The sequence below is a fragment of the Protopterus annectens genome, chromosome 1.part0 (genome assembly GCF_019279795.1).
Source record: "Protopterus annectens isolate FY-2018-M chromosome 1.part0, PAN1.0, whole genome shotgun sequence".
In the NCBI taxonomy this organism is placed as follows: domain Eukaryota; kingdom Metazoa; phylum Chordata; order Ceratodontiformes; family Protopteridae; genus Protopterus; species Protopterus annectens.
The window spans coordinates 1147034769-1147056642 of record NC_056725.1 but is presented as its reverse complement, the minus strand read 5'-3'; the positions used below and the strand labels follow the sequence as shown (position 1 = coordinate 1147056642).

The 21874-nt window shown below is 41.6% G+C and overlaps 1 protein-coding gene across 1 annotated transcript in view; it reads left to right on the top strand.

Moving 5' to 3' along the window:
• Positions 1–21874, top strand: part of LOC122800092 (prolyl endopeptidase) — a 1490953-nt gene that overhangs the window by 414423 nt on the left and 1054656 nt on the right. The window contains 1 exon segment of the mRNA XM_044069645.1: positions 8006–8197. Within this exon segment, the coding sequence (XP_043925580.1) occupies positions 8006–8197 (192 nt within the window).

Here is a 21874-nt window from a genome sequence, read left to right as displayed (position 1 = left end):
TAAATAGTAATGTTACAGAAGACACATTTAGATAGAAATGAGCATGTGAATTTGACAAGGAAAGAATTCAGGATGAGCATTCACCGGATTATTAGGGATAAAAGAAAGGGGGGGGGGTAATAATAATACCGACTGCCAGAGAAGCAGCAGTAGTGATGGAATAGATAAAAAAATAATGGTAGATGTTTGGTACTAAGGAGTTCCTGGCAGGTTAGGAGGATTACATTCGCATGTATCTATATTCCAGTTAAAACTACTTTTTTGTTAGGAGAATTTTGGAAGATTAATAATCAGCTTTCAGTAGTGAACATTATGGTGGGGACTGGAACCTGGTTTGCAGTAGTGTGGATGTACTGGAGGGGAGCTTAGAAGGAAAATATAACAAAGAAGGAAAGATTTCCAAAGAAGTATATGAGAATATTTGTTGTGAAAGTTGTGAACTCAGTAGCAAGAACTAGAGTAAATTTACACATTATTCTGCACTGGGCTAGACTGGATAGAAATTATATTTAAATGAAAGCTTTGACACCTCCAAGAACTATTTCAGATCATGCACCAATAAAAACTCAAAGATGTAAGATAATGAAGTTAAAAGTGAGGCACTAGCCTTTTCTGTTTATCTTTTGTTGAAAGGAATTTAAAGAAGTGGTAGTGAAGAGATTTATTAGGTAAGGTACAAATTACTTTAGAAGAAATATATAGTGAGTGGGGTACAATGAGAGTTTAAAACATGGCAGAAATAGAAAAAAATGTGAAGAATGTTGACAAAGGTTAAAGTATTGCAGAATAAGTTGAATCTCGCAAAAACACAGGAGCAAATGCAGAGTACTAAAGGAAAAAAAGTGAGTGTTTGGATAACATGTATGGGTTTAGAAAGGTTGCTGTTGAGCAACTATTTTAACTACTCCAGAGCACAAAAACTTTTAGCACAAAGACTTCAGCAACAGAAAGTAGAAATGGTTGCTGCATATGACAAGAAAAAAATAACCTTCAGTCCTGTAGAAGTAATTTGAAAATTTTATGAAAAATTGTATAAAGCAGATAAATAGGGACATTTTAAAGATACAAGTGGAAATATTTTTGGAAAGCTTACTTTTATTCCAAGGTTTGAAGAAGATGAAGCTCAACAATTAATAGCTGAGACAGGAAAGCATAGCTCTCAACCAATCAGGGACAAACATGGAAATCAGGACAATTGGGGACACTTTTAAAATATTAGCACTATTAACTTAGAGAATGTGAATTAATATACATTTTCCGAACTAAAATTAGTCTATAACTGTAATTATCATTGCAAGTCACTACCTTTTCTCCAACAGTCACTAGTTTTAAGAGGGATTTAAAGGAACAGACCTAAACTTTGAGTCAAAATCAGGGACATTTGAGAAGTATGAGGAAGAGATGAGATAAAAGTGATGTATAATCTGTCAACAGGGAAATCACAAGCAACAAACAGTAATTCCTGTGGACATTTGAAACTTAGGATGAAAGAAGGTGATAAAAGATCTGAAATGTTTTGTTAAAAAAAATAAATAAATAATGGGGACCAGCTTCTTAGGACAGCTTTAGTGGCTGTGTTCCTCAGAGGGGGTAAAGACACTTTAGAGCTGACTTTGTATAGACTCATGTAAATTTTAAACAATCAGTATAAAGTGTTTGTCTAACTAAGGTGTTAACCAAAGTTGTTAGAGATGGATTAGTGTGTTTTTGAGGAGGGGAGTCGGGCATTGGACGACAGTAATTAAACAATGAAAATGAGAGGGAAGGGGGAGGGCATATGAGTGTAGACTGTTCCAGTGCTAATTGAGGATCAGAGGTTTTACTCCAGTTTGTTCCTCATGGTGGGTCTTGATGGGAAAAAAAAGTGTTTGATATATTCAGTTGAGATTTTGAGTAGCTGTTTGTGTATCACAACCTTGTGAAGAGCAGGATGGTGACCCAGCATTGGCTAGTTATGTACGTGCTCATAGATGTGTTTCATCTCCATTCTGCTCTGAAGAAACCTGCATCACCATGGAACTTTAATATCAAGGTTACTAGTTTGTCTTTCCTCTCTCTGAACCTGGTAACACTGAAATGTTGTAGTTCATGTCTTGGACAACAATTTTTTGGGGGCTCGCTTCATCTTTCTATGCAAAGGGAATGGAAGTAATCTCATCAAACCCTTCCACACACTAACCACAAACAAGTTCCTGTCCACTGGCATCCAGTCCAATCCAGCACCCAGTCTGACCCCAAAAATACAGATCCCCCCCCCCCCATGTGCCTCAATCAAAGTTGTTCATTCTACAAAAGTACAATAAACTCTCCCAAACGCTGTATAAAGTCACACCTATCCTTTTCATTCTTCTTATCAGAAGCAGTATTGAAACCAGCTCTGGTCCATTGCAACTCTACCTGACCCACAAAATGGTGATGGGACTCTCCCATTCTACAAGACTCAAACATTCAGTGCCTAACCCAAGCTAACACACACACCACACACACACTGCCACTGCCACTAATTAACAACTACAAATTATCACAAATAACCAAACATCCTTACACCTCTTGGTATCCTTTCTCACAAGTGTAAATTCCAGACTCTAATTCAAGAAGTTACATTCCAGCTAGGAAGCAAATGAAACCACATCCTCTTGGGTGATTTAATTTTAAACATGCTTCAGTCCATCCAGTATGATATTAATGAAATTCTGACTTCAACCTTAAAACAACAATTGCAACAGCCCATGTCCTAACCTTGTATGTAGCAACCATTGCCTTTTAGTACTAATCATCATCAATCCAGTCTAATCTCAAACCTTGTTATCCACCCTCCATACATTAATGACCAGTGCACAAAAAAACTTCACAATACATAACCAGACAAGAAACTTCACCGAGGTTAGTCTTATAAAGGCTTAAGGCAGGCTCAAATATGAACAAAAAATAAAGAAGCTTTCTGTCAGTGACTGATCTTCAATATTATATGTTCATAGGTGTGTACCAGAGTAATGGCCCGGAGCCTTTACAAGCCTAACCCATAAGAATACATGGGCATCGTGCCACCCGACTGTAGTTCCTAGTGCCTCTGTTGAGTAGAGCCACTGGAGTGATCCCCGGGGTGAATTTTCTATTTCCCATCCACTCATCAAGATTTCTCTTGAAGAGGGTCATTGAGGTGCTCTGCTTGACATGTACGGGAAGTCTGTTCTATAGCATGGGCAGTCTCTGGGTTATGAACCTGTCCCTCCAACATGTTCTGTTGATTGTGGTAATGAGGTTGAGGTCTCTGGAGCATGTGGTGCGGAAGGATTGCGATTTCTTTAGATGTAGCATTTCTAACAGGTGTGTTAGACATGGCTTTGTAAGTCAAGCAGAGATCGCCTCTAAGTAGGCGATATGGGAAAAAGAATAGTTGGAGTTGTTTTTGAGTCTGTTCATATAGGACAAGTGTTTAAGGCCTAGGATCCTATTTGTAAGGTACTTTTGCGGGCTGTCCATTTGTTGCAGGTGTCTAGTGAGGTACATGCCAAATGGGGCATTGTACTTGATGATTGGCCTAATCCCCCATTAGGCCAATCATCAAGAGTAGGAGGAGACAATGACCTCTTTCTTCCTGTATGCAAAACCCTTAGTAATGACATGTGCCACATAGAAGGACTTTCTGACCACAGTGGCAACGTGGTGGTCAAAAGTGAGGTTGCGGTCTACTTTTCCCAGATCTCTTATAATGCCTTCTGTGTTCAGTGGACTACCATCAATGTGGTAATTCAAGAGAACTGTGTTTTTTCCAAGGGGGATGACACATTTTTTGGCATTGAGCTTAAGGCCATGGTTTTGACACCAGTCATCGGTGTAATTGAGGCCTTTCTGTAGGATGTCAACATCACTTGGGGAGTTGATAATAGCTCCCAACTTGCAATAGTCTGTGAACTTTGTCAGCCATAGTCTTTTCGTGTTGGCCTGGACTTCAGAGAAGTAGATACCAAACAGGAGAGGACAAAGGACCGAACCCTGTGGGACTCGCTCATGACTGGTCGGCAGTCTGACTTGGAGTCAGCTACTTTCACACTGTGGGTTCTATCTGTGAGCCAGTTTGCAACCCACCTAGTGATATAGGGGTTGATGCCTAGCTTAGTGAGTTTTTCTATGATTTCTGAGTGGGGAATGGTATCAAAGGCCTTGGCCAGATCAAGGTAGGCTTTATGAACCACCTTGCCTTCATACACAGCTATGGTGACTGATTCAAAGTAGTTGACCAAGTTGAGCAGGCATGATCTACCCTTCACAAAATCAAACTGTGTAGGATCCAGAGTTTGGAGTTTCCCTATATCCTTGTTTATTAGGTCCATAATGATGTGTTCCATAGCTTTGCGTATCAGACTCGTCAGGCTAATTGGGCGATAATTTCCGGGGTCTGTAGTCGCTCCTCCTTTGTGGATCGGGTTGACTATATCAGTGTGCCATTCAGAATGGACAAAGCCTGAGGTGAGGCTGTGATTGAACAGGGCACACAGATGAGGTGCCAGTTCACTTTGTAGGTCATGTAGAATACAGCCAGGGATATTGTCAGGTCCCATAGAAGCTGTATTCTTGACCTTGGACAGTGCTGTTTTAACCTGTGCAGCAGTAATACTGGGTGCCTGGCAATCTACTGGTATTGTTTTTTTTTGTCCTTTTGGGGGGGGGGTAAAGTTAGCACGGAGTCTGTCGGCTTGGTATAGGAGGTACCATTGTGCAGTAGCTCAGAGCAAATCTGAGTACTGCCGTGGAGATTCTTTTCATAACTATAGAATACCTTGTGGTTGTCTTTACTATCTGCTACAATTCTCTTTTCATAGCTAGCTTTAGAGGATTTGATGAGGGATCTCAACCTTTTGTTGAGGCTGATAAGGGAGTTTTTCCAGTCTTGAGACTTCGCCTTATTCCGCATCAGTTTTCCCCTTCTGTTGTAGAGTTTGTTTATGGCAGGGGACCACCAGATAGGCTTTCTTTTTTTTTTAAGGAGAGCGTTTTGGTTCTATTGGGTATGGCGAGATGCATGAATTTGTGTATGTGTTCGTACAGTGCATTGGTGTATGATTCGGCGGTCATGCAGCTATTCTCCATTTGCATGAGTGCCGTGAAGTTAGCCACCTCTGTTTTTAGGAGCCCAAAGTTTTAGCTTTGGAGAAGTTTTTCATGGTAGGTACCTTTGTGGGGGTGGGGGGTGGGAGGGATGTGGATTTCCAAGGTGATTTGTTTGTGGTCAGATCTAACCAGGGAGGAGTTGACTATTGGTGTAGAGCAATGGTCACCCATGCTAGTAATGACCAGGTCAAGGATGTTGCTACCTCTAGTGGGGGTAAGAACGAGCTGGTCCAGAGTATTGGAATTAGTGAATTCCAGAAAGCATTGGGCAATTGTATTGGTACATGAGTAGTTTTCCCAGTTAATGGAGGGGTAGTTGTAGTCGCCCAGTATGAGAGTGTTAGGTTAGACCCTAATATTCTCCAGGATGCTTAGGAATGTAGCGTGCGAGTCTTGGGCCATGGTTGGGAACCTATAGCAGTCTACGACCTGAATCATTGTCTTACCCAATGCTAGCTGCACCTGAAGTATCTCAGATGCATTATGTTGGGCTACCAGTCTGGAGGTGTGCCCATCCTTTATGAATATGGAAACACCACCGCCTTTGGAGCTTCAGTTCAAGTTCTGTGGCTGAAAGGTGTGGAATGAGTTATAGCCTGGTAGTGCAGGGGTGCTTTCTGCTGCCTTGAACCAGGTCTCTCTTGCAGCATAAATGTCAATGTTCTCCATTTTAAGGAGTGCTTCGAGCAATTGCATTTTGAGACTTCTAGTGTTGAGCAGCAAGACTCTCAGATTGCATTTGTTTGTAGCTGCTACGATGGTAATTTAGTCTTTGGAACTACAGGGGTGGTGAGCCTTGGCCAGTATCCGGAAGCCCAGGGGTGACAGATGCAGGCCATCTCTGGCAAAGCATCGAGGTCTGTCAGTTATGTCATTCCAGGCAGACAGATACTGGATCCCCTTAGAATTACACCAGAAACTTAGCCAATTGTTGAAATCGATCATTTTCTGCTTGTACTGTGGTACAATTCTGGGTGATGGTAGGATGCTGCTCAGGGCTAGGGTCATACCCGCCTGGGCTACATAATCCAAGAGCTCCCCCATGTCTCTCTTCATGTAGTCCACAGAGGTACATCTCAGGTCATTCACACCCACATGTACAATGACAGTTATATTTGTACTTGTTGTTGAGGGACCTGAATGTGTGCGTTATGTGGCGGATCCTGGCGCCTGACAGGCAGCTTGACTGTTACTTTCTCCTTATTCAACCTAGTGAGTGGGACATCAGTGTGCTTCACTATCGAGTCACCTATGACTAGTGTGTTGGGCATGCTATTTTGCCTTAGGGGCTTTGGCTGAGTGTCACACTGTTTAGGAGAGTTGTGTGTCTCGTGATTAGTGTTACGTTGTGGTGGTCGGGTGCATTTCTGCCTTAGAGGTCTCTGCAGTTTGGGTACACTGAGATCCTTTCAAGATGTATTCTTCTCTGTAATCTCGACTCTACAAACCAAAAAAAAAAAGGTTGGCTTGACATTTCTTTTAAAATTTTGAGATGATTCATGGCAGTAATATATCCAATTCAGAAACATCAAAAAACAAGCAATATGACACAAAAGCCAGCATATGAAAGCATTTCAAAAAAGGCTGTAGCAAAATGATGAGCAAAGTCAGTTCTAGGAAGGAGTGAATCAACTCGGGAAGGAATATTCAGAGTAACTCAACAACTGCAAGTCCTACTTTCTCTCCCTCTGAATTTTCCAACTTAACCGCTCTGTCAGATGCTCACACTGTCCTCCTTTCTCCCCAGATCTGCTCTTGGCATTTGGCGTGACCCCTCCCATAACTTCTCCCTTCACCTCAACTACATAAGTGAAAAGTTAACACTCATGTTTTGGGCCAATGACATCTGCCCCTCTCTTATTAAAACCTGGAAAACGGCCATTGCCAATGGCATTCTACTCTCCTAACTTTAATATGGTTTTCCTCTCATAGCCACAGAATCAAAACTCCACATGCATTCAAACAATATTGAAACAATATCAAGTGTTAATTGTTGCAATTGCTAGTTATTTGTAATTTGAGCAAGTATATGTTCTTGTATTACTTGTTCAATCATGTAGTTGTAAATTTGTGTTTTTGTTTCTTGGTTTGCAAGAAACTGTGCATTAGTGGCATGGAGATAAATTGATGGGCTTTGAGGATGCAAGTACCTGTGTTGCCAGCGTGTTACTTCACCGTATTCATCACTGTAGGTAGCCCGCTTACATGTGGAATATTACAGGAAAACATGCTGAATTCTCGTTGGTGGAAAAGATATACACAGGTAACCATTTGAAATGTCAGAACCCACTAGAACTAGTCCCAAAATAAATATACTAAGTCCAAGATTCATTTCCTCCAAGGTATAGCAATCTCAGAATTGGTATATAAAAGTTTGAGGGTGCAGGAGAGGCGTGCCCCTCCCCCCCAAAAAAAAGTTTTAAGGAGAAGAGCGATCTTTGAGATTATCTCTTCTCATTTGTTTTCAGTCTTTTCTTTTACATGTCAGTAATCAGTATTTTAAGTGCCGACATTTGAACAGGGAGCCTATGCACAAGAGGGTCTTCTCATAGATCTACTGATAAACCAAATGACAGACACATTCTTAGTGTATTTTTATATTTCAAATAGTTATTGAAAAGGACCACTGGTTAAAACTTGAATTCATATCCAGATTTTTTTTTTCAAGGTTCCATGCTAAATCAAGATTATTCTTCCACAAAACGGTGGTGTGGGTCTTCTGCCACATCCTAATTTCATGTTATCCCTTCATTGTAAAGATACAGTTGCGAGAGCAAAACCTAACTTATGGTTCATGAGCGTTTTCTACAAAGAGCAGTAGAGTTTTTACATAGTCACTGTCTTTCTAGTTAGCATCCTTACTCTACTTAATTTGGTTTTCTTTTCTTTTCAGGAATACTTCCCTGGGTAAAGCTGATTGATAATTTTGATGCAGAATATGAATATATTACCAATGAGGGTCTTGTATTCACCTTCAAGACCAATCTGAAATCTCCACGCTACCGCTTAATCAACATAGACTTTTCTGATCCTGATATGACAAAATGGAAAGTGCTTGTTGCAGAACATGATAAAGATGTTTTGGGTAAGAAATAGCTGTTGCTTGTGTACACAGTCAGTTTATTGTTGGAATTTTTTCTACCTTTTTGTAAAGTTTAATTTTAGTGCTGATAAATTTGAAGTAAGGATTTTTTTGTCAGTTAAAACCCGCACTTGCTGGAGCATTTTTTTTTTAGGTAACTAAAGATAGAGCATTCTTTTGACATTCTTTTTTTTTTTTTTTTTTTTTTTTTTTGTGGCTACAGTCTGTTAAATTGTATAGTGCTGTGGTGTTTGTAAGATCATAGGACGTTACTAGGCTAATGGTCCTATGGCCTTTACAAGTCTAGCCAAGTTATACCCTTATTTCGACCATCAGTGCATAATGCCTGTATCCAAAAGGGACACAAGTGGATCCCCCGGGATGAATTTACGGCTGCTCATCCACTTGTCCAGATTGCGTTTGAAGAGGGCCAGTGAGGTGCTCTGTTTGATATGAAGTGGAAGTCTGTTCCAAAGATGTGGTACCCTCTGGGAGGGAAATCTGTCCCTCCAACAAATTCTATTAATGTCACATACCAGGTTAAGGTCTTTAGAGTGAGTAACCCATGTACCATTTGACTTGTGGATATGCAGCATTTCCAATAAAGCAGGGTCAGAGATTGCCTTATATGCAAGGCAGAGATTGCCTGTGAGTAGCCTGTATGAAACAGAATAAAGTGACCTTGATTTCAGACATTCCACAAAGGACAGATGCTGAAGACCTTGAATTTTCCTTCTGAGGAACCTTTGTGGTTTCTCCAATTGCTGCAGGTGCTTGGAAAGGTACATACCAAAAGGGGCATTGTACTCCATTATTGGCCTGATGGGGGAGAAGAATACAGGGAGGTTGTAACTTTTTTCTGGAGGCAATACCCTTACTTATGAGGTGAGCAATATAGAATGCCCTTCTTACCACTGTGGAGACATGGTGATCAAATGTACGATTGCTATCAACCTGAGTGCCCAGGTCTCTCACCACTGAGTGCGTACTTAGGGTGTTGCTATTGATGTGGTAGTTAGCAGGAACATCCCTCTTACCGAAAAGGGATGATGATGATACATTTTTTTGCATTGAGTTTAAGGCCATAACTTTGGCACCAATCATTAGTTGTGTAAGCACCTCTTGTAGGATGTTGATATCATTTGGAGATTCTCTGACCACTCCCAGTTTGCAGTCATTAGCAAACTTTGTCAGCCACAGACCTTTAGTTTCTACTTGTACTTTGGAGAAGTAGAGTCCAAACAGTAGAGTTCCCAGGACTGATCCTTGTGGAACACCACTGGTTGCACATCTGCTGTTGGAGGTGGATTCCCCTATTTTGATTGTATGTATTCTGTCAGTTAGCGACCCATCTAACGATATAAGGGTTGATACCTAGCTGGGTGAGTTTGTCAATGATGCCTGAGTGGGGGATATTGTCAAAAGCCTTGGCTAAGTCTAGGTAGGCTGTATGCACAGATTTCCCCTCGTCCAGGGCCTTGGTGACTGTCTCGAAGAAGTCCACCAGGTTGAACAGGTATGATCTCCCTTTGACAAATCCAAATTGAGTAGGGTCAAATGTTTGGAGATTACCTACATCTTTGTTGATAAGGTCCATGATGATTCACTCCTTGGCCTTGCAGATAAGGCTAGTAAGGCTAATAGATCTATAGTTCCTGGGTTCAGTGGAAGCACTACCACTGTGCAAGGGAATAACAGTAGCCATTTTCTATTCAGCTGGGATGAAGCCAGTGCTTAGACTATGACTGAAGAGAGTACCCAATGGTGTTACTAATTCTTGTTAGAGCCCATGTAGGATGCAGCTTGGGATGTTATCAGGTCTAATAGATGCTGTGTTTTGGCCTTAGAAAGGGTATTTACAACCTGCTTTTTAGAGATGCAAGGTAGAGATGTCATGGGCTACGTGTGGCGGTGACAGGGGAGTGAAGTTTTCACAGAACCTGTTGGCCAACAAGTTATCTATGTCCACAGACTCAGTATATGTGGTATCATTAACTACCAGTTTTGCACAAATCTGGGCCTTTCCTTTTGGTTTACAGATGTAACTGAAGAATACCTTATGGCTGTTCTTAGTTGAGGAAGCTAATTTAGATTCAAAGTTTGCTTTGGAGGACTCCACAAAAAGTCTTGATTGTTTAAGCTGAAGAGGGAGTGTTTCCAGTTTAAGGCTCACTCCCTGTTACTGTTAGCAATTTCTTCCTCTTATTGTAAAGCCTGTTAATGGCAGTTGTCCACCAGGCAGGTTTGCTCTTCCTTGAGGAGCTTGTTTTGGTCATATCAGGTACAGCTGAGTCAATGCAGTTCAACAGGCTATACAGATGTGTGTATAAAGCATTGGTGTAGAACTCTGCATAGTTGCCAATTCCATTTTCGGGGCACAGTGAAGCATCCCATAAGAAGTTATAATCTGCTTTGGAGACATTTTTAGTTTAGTTGCTGCTGGGGGTGGGGGTCAGGCGTGATGATTACTTCGAATGAGACTGATTTGTGGTCATTTCTTACCAGGGAAGACCTCACAGTGGGGGTGCTGCAGTGGGCCCCCATATTGGTGAGCACCAGATCCAGGATGTTGGCAGCCCTTGTTGGGGGGTGTCAACCAGTAGGTTCAGGGCATTGGAGTTGCCCTAAGTTTCCTTGGCATTTGTTAAGTGAGTTTGAAGACAAGTAATTTACCCAGTCAGTGGATGGGTAGTTAGTCGCCTAAAACCTTGGTGTTCAGATGCATCTTGATAGGCTCAAATAGATTCAAATAGGCAGAGTGGGTGTTCTAATTCATGGGGGGTCCTGTAGCTGGCAATGACTTGAATAAGTGTTCTACCAACAGTTAATTGCACCTGAAATATCTCCAGGGAATCATACTGTTTAACCAATCTGGAGGTGCATTTCTTTTTAATATACACCACTTCCTTTAGTTTTCACTCCTTCAGTTTGTAGTCTGAACATGTGGAATAAGGTGTAACCTGGTATAGTTAGTGCTGTCCACAGCCTTGAATCAGGTCTCTCTGTCTGCATCTTCCAAGCTGAGGACTGCTTCCATTGAGTCCAGTTTTGTGTTAAGACTCCTAGAGTTTAGCAGCATAACCTTGAGGTTGTTTTTAGATGGAGTTTTTACATTGGGAATTTTGTCCTTGAGACACTTCCTAAAAACGTCACTGTAGGGGTGGCAAGAGCCTTAGCCAGTAGCCGAAATCCCAAGGTTGACAGATGATCATCTGTGACAAAGCATAGCAGTCTGTCGGTCATGTCATCCCAGGCTGACAGATACTGGATCCCCATAAAATGGCACCAGAAACTAAGCCAATTATTGAAGTAAGTCATTTTCTGTTTGTAGTGAGGCGTCATCCTAGATGCAGGTAAAATGCTGCTTAAGGCTTGGGACATACTGCCTGAGAGACATAATCCAAGAGCCTAATCATGTCTCTTCATATAATCCAGAGAGGTACGTCTCAAATCGTTCATACCAACATAGACTATGACAGAGTCATACCAGTACCTGTTGTTGAGCGACTTGAGTGCATGTGCTAGCACCTGACAGACAGCTGATCTTGATCTTTTCTTTATCCATCCTGGTGAGAGGGACGTGTGTGTGTGTCATGATGGAATCACCTATGACTAATATGTTTGGTTTTGTGTTTTGCCTTAAGGCTTGATAGGTGAGACACTGGTGCATGAGCTGTTGTGTATTGTGCTCTGTATTGGAAGTATTATGTGTAAGGTGAGACACTGGTGCATGAGCTGTTGTGTATTGTGCTCTATAGAGGAAGTATTATTTGTAGGGTGCTTGTGTTTGTATTTGAGAGGTCTCTGGTGTTTAGCTATGTTTCTGGTGAGGGTCTTGGCGTATGTAGGTATGTGTGATGTGTGTTTGAGTGGGGTAGGAGGTGAGGTGTGTATGCTGACAACCTGCTCCTTGTCATATGTTCTGACTGGTGTGACAGAGAGCATGGATTCAAGGTTCTTAATATAGTTGCATCTCTCACATGTTGAGTTTCTGTGGACTAGGCATAGGGGGTTGTCAATGAACATGAGGCAGTTTCTACACTGCCTCAGGATGCCCATGTCAACCAAGCTGGCTGGAAAAACTGTGAGAAAGTGTCTGTCCATAGTGTTAAGTAAATGTATATGGTCAGGACAAGGTCATGCTTAGGAATGCCTAGTGGGTGAGAGGTTTGTTGGTACCTCTGAGGCTAGGCTTAAGTGTTCCACCTGACAGTAGAGCAGGGCTGTGAAAAACTTCTGGAAGAATACAAGCAAAGTGCCAAAGGAAAGTTTCTAACGAGCAAAACGTTTGCGTCTGTAACCATCAATGGCAACCACCGCTGTGCCGCAGTGCACAATGGTGCACTACATGCAAATGAGTGCACATGCGGAGCTTAAATAAAACAAGAAATAACCCTTTTAACTCAAACTAGCCAATAAGGGTGCGCTCTCTGAGCTCTAGTCCAATCACCCCCAATTAGTTGGGACCCAGACAGCACTCTCTTCCCACAAGGGTGCAGAAGGGCCTTCACCAACAATGATGGCTTGAATTTGATGCTCAAAAGTTACAAAATAGACCCAGAAACAGCAAACCTGGAACTGGCTATGCTACAGCTGAACTAGTGCAGTATACATTCAAATGTGTCAAAAAACAGTTCAGACAATTCAAGTAGACAGTAGAATGCAAATACAAATTAAAGGTGCAATACAAGAGCAAAAACAGGTACTTATAGTTAGTTGGGAGCAAAAACAGGTACTTATAGTTAGTTGGAAGCAACGGATATCTCAAATCTTTCACTATCTATCTCAGTGAAGAGCTAGTTTTAATGCTGAAGTGATACCAAACAGTCTAGATTCAGTAAGTCTGAATTTGGCCTATGCTATAAAACGCAGAAGTACTAGAAATTCAAAGTGCATAAAATCACAGTCACAACCGCAAAAAAACAATTTAAATCAGCAATTTACCAGCAATTCTCATCTTAGAAGGGTATAGGCCACACTCTCCCACCACAGGAGTCTAGACCACAAACCCTCCTAATGTAAAACAACTCATTTTGGAGCTTAAGTCAGAACTAAGATGCTTCAGAATAACAAACAGAATAGACCTTCAACCAGTACTTTCCATCTTAGAAGGGTATAGGCTATCTTCTCCTGCCCCAAGAGTTTAGACCACAAATCTTCCTAACGTAAAGTGACTGGTTTGAAACCCAAGTGCTTAAACCAGAACAAAGACGCTTAGAATAAGGTGCACAATAAAACTTCACCAGCAATTCCCACCGTAGAAGGGTATAGAGCAAAGTGTCCTGCCACAAGAGTCCAGACCTCAACTCTCCTAATGTAAAATAACTGGTTTGAAGCCCAAGTCCTTAAATCAGAACTAAAACATTTTCAGAATAAAGGACACAATGAGCCTTCAACCAGCAATTCCCAGCTTAGAAGTGTGTAGGCTATCCTGTCCTGCCACAAGAGTTTAGACCACAAAATTTCCTAATGTAAAATAACTGGTTTGGAACCCAAGTACTTAAACCGGAACAAAGGCACTTAAAACAACATGCACAATAAGTTGTCTGCCCCGGTTAAAGCACTTGGGTTCTAAACCCACTTACAGAATGAGAGACAATGAGCTTTCAACCAGCAGTTCCCATCTTAGAATGGTGTAGGCTATCCTCTCCTGCCACAAGAGTTTAGACCACAAATCTTCCCAAAATAAAATAAGTGGTTTAGAACCCAAGTGCTTAAACTGGAACTAACGCACAATAATCCTTCACTCAGCAGTTCCCAGCTCTCAAGAGCAGACTTGCCTTACATTTTTTTGTATGAATTTCATATGAAATTGTAAGCAGTTAGCCTTAATTGTACCCAGATGTTTAGTGCATTTTGTCTGGCAGTTAATGCATAGGATTAAGGCTGTGAGCTGTTGAGGTGCTTCCTATAGTCCACAGTTCACGGTTACATTCTTTCCACCTCCCTTTGCCTTCTGTGTAACTGTGAGACAATCATCTAATCAGACAGTTTTCCCATGTTACCCCTGAAAAGGGACACTTGTGTCTGGTGGGCTTACCCAGTTGACAGATGAATAATAATAAATTTATTTAGCAGCGGTAGAGACAAATTTAAATTATTTTAGCATGGATTTCTGTACATTTTGAGTGTGAGTAGTGCACATATTTTAGTTGTGTTCCCAGGCTGACTGTTGAAAAATTACTTCTGTTCTCATTTGTGATGCCCATTTTGCAAATGTAATTATCTTGCTTCAAGTCCATTTGTAGTTGGCAACTGTTTGGTCCATTCTACTAACAGCAATTCATTCATTGTCTGTGGCCCTCACTTAGAGGAGATGTCACTTGTTGGGGCTTACTGTGACATTATTATTCTAGCCTAAGAACGCATACCCATCTCTTTGCTCCTAAGCCAGGTCTTGCCACTTTGTGTAACTCAGCTCTTAGTGTAGAGCTGATCCATAGGCAAGTCCTAACATGCTTTATAGAACCTAACCTATAACATGTATGCATGATTGCCTTACCCCACTGAAGACCTGGACAAGAGCTTAGTTTAGTTTCTTGAGAGGGAACACACTCTGAAGGTATGCCTAAAGTGCCAGAACTTAAACATAACCATTCATTGCTGGTGGTAGAAGTCAGAAGTCTTCCTCATTGCTTGTAGAGTGGGTAGAATAGAGAGTTTAGCACAGGGATTTTCAGTAGGATGAGATCCCATGCACAGTCCTAGGTGGAAATGAGGGAAAATGTAAGAAGACAGGAGGCCAGGCATTGACCATGGTAATCTCAACAGAAGGCTATAATTTGCAGAGCTTCTCTTCACTTTTGCAAGCTGTCCTTCATCTGATGAAGTGAGTAAGGTAATGCTGGTTGTTGATGGCAACTAATGATACAGTGAGAAAGGTGCTACCGTGACAAACAGTTTTGGGAGTAAATCCTGGCATCTTGAGCAGTGCACCTCCTACTGTCTAGAACATGGCCGTCTAATTATCTTAATATTATGGGAAGTAGGTGGGTCATGTGCAGAGTGCGCAGAACCAAGATAACTGCTACTCCTCCTACCCCTTCCCCAAGCTGAAGACTTAACCTTTAAAAGTAGGGGGATGCTTCCTCTGTCCTTCAGCATCTGCTCGGCCTGAGGGTTAATGGTTTTATACTGGACCTTCATTTGTTAGGGCACGACCAAGGGTGAGGGAGGGAATATGTTATGGAGCTTAATTTGATGCCAGTGCAGGCCCCAGAGAAGGGTGTGGCCTTGCTAGCTTCACTTTTGATCAATATTTCTTGTCATTCCCAGAAGTCAGTGCAACCCCATCCTACCCTCCAGAAGGGAAGGCTAGTTTCCAGCTTGTGTTTGTGGCTGTAGGTGCTTTTCTGTCCCGAGCACACCTGAATCTTCTAGGTCAAAGGATTCAGAGGGGCCAAGATCCTTGTGTTTAGCACAAACCAGAAAAAATGACTCCCCTTTTCCTGCTGGTTATCTACCAGATGACCCTTCCATTGAGGAAACTATCAGGTTAAAAAATATATTCCTTTAATTGATCTGTAGTCTTGTTTTCCTTCTCCCTAGATGAGACTGACCCATTCTCTTAGGATGAAGGAAGGGAGGATGATAAGCTGTGGGCCTTCTTGACCTTGTTTGTAGGCTTTCCAGCAAGGTGCTGTTTATGCATCTTAGGTACCCTAGACCACAGTGACTGACACCTTTCAGTCTGATAAGGGATGTAAGGTTACTGGTAAGGTGTGCAAGAGGATGGTGTCAACCAATTTTTGGACTTTATGGTACTAAAATTTGACTCACCTCTCCTAGTTCAATTACTAGCTGGTAAAGTAGATCCCACAACACTGTTATCAAGGAGTTGCTTCTTTAGTGGGCTTTCATACTGCCTCTTTGTACTTATGATTGTACTAATGCTGTGGTGTTACCAAATGTTGGGGAACAGATTCTCTACCTTTAATGGATAGCTACATCAGGCTAATTTGACTACTATGTTCCAGAATGGAGTTCCACTTTTGATTATACTGCCTGAAGTATGACTGAAGAATTACAGTAGAGGAAACCAAGACTGATTTAAAGCATACCTTTTGAACCTTCTGCTGTTAATTTTCTCCAGTCCTGATCAGTCCACAAGGAGGAAGAGACTTTTTTTTGTGAACTGGAGACATCATAACTTTTAAGCCTCTGTTTCTGCCTTCAGGCTTCATGCAAGCAGTTCGAGAGCATAGGTAAGTTTAACAGCAGGTGGCACAAGCAGACCTGACTATCAGGTGTAGCTCAGAGCATAAATACAGAGGAACAGTTATGAGTGCTGGTTCCTGAGAATAAACAGGACAAAACAGCATTCAGAAAAAGTTGTCTGACCTTTTTTGTGGAAGGGAAAAGCTCTCAAACTTCTAATGCAGGGCCTCTTTGCTTAATATTATCATTGCTGATGCTTGTATACCTTGGAGAAAAGGTGAATTTCAGAGTGCAGTATGGCCTTTTTTCTTGCAAAAGTGTACTTTTCATCCACTTGGCCTTTAGGCAGCTCTCCAGTAAACCACTGTCTTTCTCCCCAGGTCAGTACTGCCAGTGGGAGACTGGTTGTTCAGATTTGATCCACGTTTCATTTTATTTTATTTATTGTATTTAACTGAGTTAAGCCAGTGATCCATGTAGACCTTTTTCAGACTCCTTTCAGAAGTACTGCCTGTTTAAGTGACTTTATCAGAGTCACACACAGGCAAATGAAGGTTAAGAGAATCAAGACCTTACCACAGGAAGAGAATTGTCAGAGGAAAAATGTGATCTCAAAGGAACCTTCCTTGATGGGTCCGTCTTTGGGTTCATCTCCAGAGTCACCCCAGTTCCAAAATTCCACCCCTCTATAATAGATGTCTTCAGACTCTTATCTCATGCAAATCCTTCTAATTTACAGTTAGCTACCCAGTTACATTCAGAAATACAGAATGTATTGGATGCCCTCCAAACAATATGGATTTTATTTTTATTTTTTTTTACAGGACACTATCATGACCGCACTATACACACACAGATGACATACTCCTGAACAAAGATAAAGCCGCCCTCACTAGTGCAATCTTTGTAGACCTAACAAAAGCAGCTGTCATCTATAATCACTGCTGGGATCAGCCCTGAGGCAGCTAACTGGTTCAGGCACTTTCACACCCACAGATTTTTCAAAGTACAGTTTTGTTCTGTCTCCTGTCCAACTATTCCAGGCTCCAAAGGGGCCCCCTCAGGGCTCCATTTTGTCTGCCATTCTCTTCTCCCTATATATCATCAATCTCCCGGACTTGATATATCCCCCACATCTATCATCCTGTATGAAGGTAACAGTCATGTACAGACCAGCTGCTCACCCACCTCTATTGAATTCCAACTAGAACAGGACCTCACAACCCCCTGAATGGCTAAGCAATCACAACCTCATTCTCAGCAGTTATATTACCCAAAAAAAAAAAAAATCACACAAAACAGTCCCACAGTGCAGATACGTCAGAATTTGGCAGTACCCCTCACAGTTTCTTGGACCACATTTAGATTGTTAAACTAAAAGTGAACAAACTTCTTTGGTCAACAAGGATTTTCCAGTTTATTTCCTCCTCAGCCATAACAAACTCCAACAGACAGGAACCATGACAGCCATGGGCAAAGGAGTCCTGCTTCCCTAATTAGAATGTGGACTTCCATTTATTGCATCCGTCTCTATGTAAAAGCTGCACTCCCTACAGCTTATCTATGATCACATCTGCAGGTTTATTATGTTTTCACCAAAACTATGGTCATTGTTCTATACTTGCAAAATCCATATGGCTACCTAAAACTGGGGTCTCTCCTGTTCAGACTTGTCATGGACTAAAGCTTTCCCTTTCTGGTACATCTGAGAGATGTTGACCCCTCATATAATCTGAGAACCTTCTCCAGCTTCACCTCCAACCTACAAGCAACATTCACTAATTTGAAATATACTGACTACAACTTCTCTATATTGGCTGCAAAAACTTGGGAAACCGTACCCGAGCAAATAGAAAAACATTTTCCTTCCCAAGTTTTTAAAAACAACTTAAAAGCTACATATCTAATCAAGCAAAATGAAAATCTTTCCACATCACCCCATAAGTGCAACACATTCTTTGCCTAAGTTTCTATCACCCCTCTGTCACTATCAGGTTGTTCATATCAGTACAGCAATCCCTTTCTGCACTTTCATCTTCCTCAGCCCTTCTAGCCTCTTGGCAAACCTAACCCTGTTCCTGCCAACCTGCCTGACTTTTCCCCACTTCCTTCCAGTGTATCTCACTCTGACATAAAACATTTGAAATGGTATGTTGCGTACAATTTGGACGTGTACATAGCCTGTAATGTCCTTGTAATTGCACTGTGATACACAGGTTTACTCAGTGTTACTTCCGTGATGTGTAATTGTATAATGATTTTGTTGAAGTTGTACTCGTGGTTGTGTACCATGGGCTTAGCTGAAAAATGGTCCACTGAGATCAGTGTTGTACCCTGGTCAATAAATAAGCTTTAGGACCTCAAGGGACAACCTTTTGAAGACACTATCTAGACTGTACAGTGTGGGTAGCACGTCCTGCTGTAGCTGTGATAATGCTTGTGCACTAGGGTGCTAGGACTGCAGTCAAGGGGTATGTCTCCAGTGGATGGAGCTACTAAGATTTTCCTTCCATAATGAGCTGAAAATCAAAAGGGAGGACATCTGTTTCTTGCAGTAGTAGGGGCTGTTATCTTCAGCCTGCTCATCCTCCTTGCTGCTTCCACTTAGTGGATATAAAAAGTGTACACACCTCTGTTAAAATGCCAGGTTTTTGTGATTTAAAAAATGAGACCACAATAAATCCCTTCAAAACTTTTCCCACCTTTAATGTGACCTATAACCTGTACAATTCAATTGAAAAGCAAACAAATCTGTTAGGAGAAAAAATATAAAAAATAAACGTACAATAATACTAATACTTTGTTGAAGCACATTTTGATTTTAATTACAGCATTCAGTCTTCTTGCGTACACACCTGCCATCAATTAAAGAGACTCTCTGATTAAGCCGAAATAAAGTTCAGCTGCCTAGTAGGAGTTTCATGACATTTACTTTGTTGCCTACTACAGCAAAAGCCATGGTTCGCAGAGAGCTTACAAAGCATCAAAGGGATCTCATTGTTGAAAGGTATCAGTCAGGAGAAAGGTACAAAAAATTTCCACAGCATTGGATATACCATGGAACACAGTGAAGACAGTCATCAAAAAGTGGAGAAAATATGGGACAACAGTGACGTTGCAAAGAACTAGACTTCCCTCCAAAATTGATGAAAGGACAAGACGAAAACCTGTCAGAGAGGCTGCCAAGAGACCTACAGCAACACTGAATGAGCTGCAGTACTTTCTGGCAAGTACTGGTTGTGTACTATATGTGACAACAATCTCCCATATTTTCCATATGTCTGGACTATGGGGTAGGGTTGCAAGATGGAAGCCTTTTCTTACACAGAAAAATGTCCAGGCCTGGCTAAAATGTGCAAAACAATATATCACGTCTTCCAAAAGCATGTGGGACAATGTGTTATGTTCTGATGAGATCAAGGTTGAACTTTTTGGCCACAATTCCAAAAGGTACGTTTGGCACAAAAACAACACTTTACATCACCAAAAGAACACAATCCCCACGGTGAAGTATGGTGGTGGCAGCATCCTGCTTTGGGGTTGCTTTCCTTCAGCTGGAACTGGGGCTTTATTCAAGGTGGAGGGAGTTATGAACAGTTCCAAATTCCAGTCACTTTTGGCCCAAAACCTTCAGGCATCTGCTAGAAAGCTGAAGATAAAGAGGAATTTTACCTTTCAATACAACAATGACCCAAAGCATGCATCCACATCAACAAAAGAATGGCTTCACCAGAAGAAAATTAAAATTTTGGAATGGCCCAGCCAGAGCCCCGACCTAAATCCAATAGAAATTCTGTGGGGTGACCTGAAGAGGGCTGTGCACAAGAGATGCCCTCACAATCTGACAGATTTGGAGCACTTTTGCAAGGAAGAGTGGGCAAATATTGCCAAGTCAAGATGTGCCATGCTGATAGACTCCTACCCAAGAAGACTGAATGCTGTAATTATATCAAAAGGTGCTTAGTTTAAGGGTGTGCACACTTATGCAACCAGCTTATTGTATGCTTTTTTATTTTTTTATATTTTTCCCCTAACAGATTTGTTTGTTTTTCAATTGAATTGTACAGGTTATAGGTCACATTAAAGGCGGGAAAAGTTTTGAAATTATTTATTGTGGTCTCTTTTTGTCACAAAAACCTGGCATTTTAATAGGGGTGTGTACACTTTTTATATCCATTGTACAAGCCTAGTCATCAACAGGAGTGGAAGAGGGCTCCTTACCATCTGAAAAATGCTTTGAAGTATCTAACAGCCCCATCCCTCCACCCTTGCAACGTGAGTAAGCCAAGAGAATGACCCTACCAGCTACAGTTATGACTCCGTTCTGGGACAACCTATGAGGCAGTGGCAGTTATCTGCATTCTGTATGAATGACTTGACTGAACGTTAGAAATGCACCGTCAATGCAAAGTGCATAAATTCAGAGGTCACAGATTATCGTGGTAAAAAAAGTAGTTGCATTCTGTAACTCCATTATTCTTTCCAGGGAAACTCAGTGTATTACCTTTTCTATCATGGTGAGAAGAGCTTCCACACAGGCAAATGCTAGTCAGAGAGTGGGCAGTTAATTTAGTTATTTTTTGTCCACTCCATCTAGTAGAGAGACGAAGCCCTGACAGTGATCCAGGTTTTTCTAGCAGTCTGGATGCTGAGAGAGATGCAGGAAGACTGATGAGGCAAAAGCCTGCTCACCTCAGTCAGGGCGGGGGGGCATGACCAGTGTACATTATGGAGACTGAGAGATGAGGCATGTGGTGCAAGCCATTAAAAATATGGGTAGGGAATGTATGGAGAGATGATTTCCACCTTGCAATGGAACACATGCAGTGTGTGCCTGAACTGTAGTGGGTTAGAGAAGAACAGAGCATTTGTATGTGCAAATGATCTGAGGTCAGTAAAGGATGACCCTCCTTAGCCAACCTTTGCTGTAAAGCTGGGTGTTCTTATGTGCTTTCTATGCCACCAAGCCCTCCTACGGCTGCCGTGTCCATTAGTTAGCAGAGCTGATTGCGGCAGAGGCCATCATCTAGGCAGCTTTCAGGGATTTTTTTTTGTGATCTCACCCCTCCCTTGGCAGCTGATGTGTGCTTGCAGATATGCGGGCCTGTTTTAACTTTACCGTCATGTATGTGAGAAATTATGCATGAGTAAAGTTACACCATAAGTAAAATATAGCAATGTCAAGTGCAAGTCTGTGGCTCATTTACTGTTTGCCTTTCACCTTTCTCTCTGTAGTGGCTTTAAATTTGTAGCAAGCTAGACTACCTCCTCCTCCTTCTAATCATGGGTGAACTGGTGTTTGCTCACTCCCACACTTCCTCCATCCCTCAACACCTTCAGTACCTAGGTTATTTGCTGATTCCAGGTTATCTAGGGTGCAGTCGGGATTTCCTGTGCCATGAAGAAAAGGAATGTTGATTATGTAAGTTTTAAGCAACTGAGTATATTATCATAGCAGTATGAACTAATAATTTAATCTGTGCTTCTGAACAATTTTTGGTGTGATTTAGATTCATTGATGCT